Source organism: Glycine max, chromosome 17 (assembly GCF_000004515.6).
Source record: "Glycine max cultivar Williams 82 chromosome 17, Glycine_max_v4.0, whole genome shotgun sequence".
In the NCBI taxonomy this organism is placed as follows: Eukaryota; Viridiplantae; Streptophyta; class Magnoliopsida; order Fabales; family Fabaceae; genus Glycine; species Glycine max.
This window is the reverse complement of record NC_038253.2, coordinates 39,451,664-39,456,014: the sequence shown is the minus strand read 5'-3', so window position 1 is coordinate 39,456,014 and position 4,351 is coordinate 39,451,664. Positions and strand designations below refer to the sequence as shown.

The 4,351-nt window shown below is 28.8% G+C and overlaps 1 protein-coding gene across 1 annotated transcript; it reads right to left on the bottom strand.

The window, feature by feature from the left end:
- Positions 1–2,844: 2,844 nt before the first annotated feature.
- On the bottom strand, positions 2,845–4,098 carry LOC100785191 (protein ROOT INITIATION DEFECTIVE 3). Its single transcript, XM_003549338.1, has one exon. It carries the CDS (start codon positions 4,096–4,098, stop codon positions 2,845–2,847), a length of 1,254 nt encoding a protein of 417 aa, XP_003549386.1.
- Between the last annotated feature and the right edge of the window lie 253 nt (positions 4,099–4,351).

Here is a 4,351-nt window from a genome sequence, read left to right as displayed (position 1 = left end):
CTGTAATAAAAACAAAGACACTCTCTCACTCTTTTCAATCGGTTTGGATGATTCATGAAATTGGTATAAAATTAAAAATAAAATATTTTTATTTTTAAATACTTTATTAAAGCAAGGCTATTTATATCACAGGCTAACTCTTGAAGGAGACGGCAAATTTTTTATTTAATCCAGATTTTATTTATTTACATGTTTTAGATGATGTAGCTAGTATATCTTTTCCAAGGTTTTTAATAAATTTTCGTAGGGGCTCTTGTCCCTCCCCTTCACAAAAAATAAAAAAATAAAATCATATCATGCTCGTTAATTAAGTCATTTTGCGTACTCAACACTGCGAGACTTTTATATATAATTTTTATTTTTATTATACAATTTATATTTTTTAGTATTATTTTATATCATAGTTTTTATACATTTTTATTACATAAAAAATTAATTTGTTATTCATTGCAATATTATATTAATATATAAATTTAGGTCTAAATCTTATTAAAAATATATGTTTTAAAATTGTAAAAAAAAAAAAGCATTGCAGCAGTTCTACAAACTACCACTATTTTTTTTATAATTTTATTGATTAAAATTTAAATAACTATAATTAAGAAAGGTTGATCTAGTAAAATCAGACTCATGTCCCAAAAATATGAGTTTAAATCACATAGGTCAATTGAAGTAAGAACCTTATTAGGGAATAATTTATTAATACCTTTGTAGATACTTTGAACTTAAGATATACAGTAGAAACTCTTTAAATTAATATTCACTAAATTAATAAATTCTTTAAAATAATAAATTTGTCCAGTCCCGACTTTGGCCAATATAAAAAATTGAAAAACTAGATAAAATAATAAAGTAATAATTTTTCGTGAGATCCCTTTATAATTTTCGATCCCAAGAAAATCATAAATTAATAATTCATGTAATTTATATATGCCAAACTTGCTTAAGAATACATTGAACACATTTGTTCCTCTTGTTTACATTTATTATACTTCAAAAGTCATTATTGATTTTCAATGCATATGAACACAACAGTTATTAATTTACGTTGAGTCTCAAGGTTCGCTGCAACGTAATTCTAAGAGGCATAAATTAATTTTTCTTTTTGTTTGATATGTACAGTATAATTATTTAAAAACTCTTTAAATTAATAATTATTAATTTATCAATAAATTAATAACTCTCTAAATTAATAAATTTCTCCGATCATGACATTATTAATTTATAGTTTATCCTTATCTTGATGAGTCATAAAAAATAATATCATTAATTAACAATAATTTTTTTACTAATGGTTTAAAACCGTCACTAAAGAAAAATACTAATGGCATTACATATGATTTGATATATAAAAGGGTAAAATTATATTGATTTTAAAAATTAAAAGATTAAATTAAACATTTTAAATATAAAGTGACCAAATTAAATTTTGTATATAAATACAGGGGAAAATAGTTTTTCATTATACAGTAGAAACTCTTTAAATTAATACTCAGTAAATTAATAAACTCTCTAAAATAATAAATTTGTCTGGTCTCGACTTGGGTCAATATAAAAAATTGAAAAACTCGATAAAATAATAAGATAATAATTTTTCGTGAGATCCCTTTATAATTTTCGGTCCCAAGAAAATCTTAAGTATGCATTGAACACATTTGTTCCTCTTGTTTACATTTACTGTACTTCAAAAATCATTATTGATTTTCGATGCATATGAATACAATAGTTATTAATTTAGCTTGAGTCCGAAGGTTTGTTGCAACATAATTCTAAGAGGCATACACTAATTTATCATTTTGTTTGATATGTACAATATAATTACTTAAAAACTCTTTAAATTAATAATTAATTTATCGATAAATTAATAAATTTCTCCGGTCCTGATATTATTAATTTATAGAGTTTTAACTATATAAATTTTGTATGTGTATATAATATGGAGTTAAATTTTATGATAATTACTTTTTATTTACGAACAACTTCTTTTAAAATTTTATTATGAAGACACATAAATTTAAGTATAACGGATTTAATAAATACAATATATTTCTTAAACAATCTATCCGTTATATATATAATGAATAAATTATTTATTAAATATATTATATTTATTAAATCTATTAAATATTATATATATAATTTTTAATGCTTCTTAGAATTAAATGATATATTTATTAAAAACATAGTTTTATTAAATATCGTATTCATTATTTATACTATATTTAATGAATATAACTATTAAATATAGTATAACTAATTAATAGAATATTAAATAGAATTATTTAATTTGATTTAAATATCTTTTTTAGCGATTCTATTGTATCAGCTAGTTAATATACTGATTTCAAAAAAAAAAAAGCTAGTTAATATACTAATTTTAACAAACAATGTACAACTTCAAATCATTTAGTTAGCTTATCAAACAAAGTCAAATTATTTTCAGGTCAAAACTCATATATTCACTAAAAGTTGGAAACAAAATAAAATTATTAGTATATTACAAACTATAGAACATTGAAATTTCCATATGCACAAGCAAAATTCAATGTATAGATAATATGTATATCAATATGCGTTAACAATATTAAACAAAGAAGATATGTACACAATAATATTGCATACAATTAACCTCACACAGCATTACGTTTCCAAAGTCTTACATTAATGTATATCAATATTCATAATTCTTCACTACATTATTAATAACATCTCATATTATTTATCTTAAAAAATATAAGATTAATTTGATAAAAAGATATCTTAAATTTAAATCTTTTCAAAACTAACATTTATCAATATAAAAAAAAAACATATTATTTTTCTTTCTTTACCATACTTTCTTTATTATTCTTCATCTTTATCATCTTCCACTCCCCCCTCTTCAATGGCTTTGGTAGCTTCCTTAAGGATAAGCTTCAAAAACCTCTCATACATTTCAATTGTAGATTCCAACATGCCAATGACCTTCTTCTTGTGTTGTTCCACCTCACCCCTAACCTCCCCAAGCTTTGTGATTTGCTCAAGAGTCTTGATCATCTCTTCATCACACAACCCATAAGAAGTGAATGACCCATTACCTTCCTCAATTGCAACATTATTTCCTTTTCTGACTCCAAACTCACCATTTCCCCTGGCCACAACCATATCACTAATGTTTACCATTACCACCTCATTCCCCATATCCATAACGACTTCTCCTTTGTCAACATCCCACATCCACACACTCCCATCTTCTGCAGCAGACACCAAATTCCTCCCTTCATTCACCAAAGCCAATGACACAATTGACCTACCATGGCTCTTAGACCAAGTGCTCAATTCACAAACTCTACTTAATAATTTTCTACTCCCAGCCTTCATTGCCCCCTTATAAACCAAACCATCTGCACCAGCAACATAGAATCCTAACCCTTTTGAATCCAAGGCAATCCCAAAAATGGCACATGGGAATGCCACAATCCTTAAGAGAACCCCATTATCTCCCAGATTCCAAAACTTGCATGTGCAATCTAGTGAGCAAGAAAGCAAAGTACCCATCACAGACTTGAAAGCAGTCACGGAATCAGAATGTGCCTTCCATTTGTGCAAGATCAAGTCTTCCATGTCCTCATCCAAGGAAGCCCTAATAATAACAATCTTAAAGGTAGGGACAACAACAATTGTGCCATCATCACTCCCTGAAATAACAAGTGACCCATCATCACTCAGATGAAGACTAGAAACTGATCTTGAGTGTGCAGCAATTGATCTGATCACATCCCCAGAATGAGTTGAGATAGAAAAAAGACTCCCTGAGATGCCACCCCCAAAGAGAAATGTTCCATCATGGGTAGCAATGAGAGGTGCAACGGGTTCAGGCACAGGGAAGTTGTGGAACGCAGTAGAATTAAACCAGTTGTAAATGTTGATCGAGCCTGCACCCGTTTCGGAGGACACGTGCGAGGCCGCGAATAGTCTTCGACCCACCACGGTTAGGCCGCGACATGGGGATCGACTGCCGGAGAATCGGGCCACGACGGTGCCAGTGGTGGTCTCGTAGACCGTGATAGGGCCATCAGGAGAATTTGTGAGGATGAGTTCATAGGAGGAAGATGACATTGTTTCTTTGGGAATGAGGAAACAAGAGCGGCGTGAGTATATAATTATGGAAAACAACCTATAATTATTTTTGGTTGTATGGTTATTATAGGCAATGAGAACCAGACAGTTGCAATTGATCCAATGTGGCTTCACCAATTGGATTTAGTGAAAGATAATGATGTGGCAGTTATATATGTTCTTTTACCATCTTCTCGGGGGCTATGGTTCCAAATTCTACGCACACAAGTTTTGTTGCTAAGCAAGAATCAGG

Bases quoted from the DNA above. Each gene is read 5' to 3' on its own strand.
- LOC100785191 (XM_003549338.1), bottom strand. From the start codon at position 4,098: ATGTCATCTTCCTCCTATGAACTCATCCTCACAAATTCTCCTGATGGC.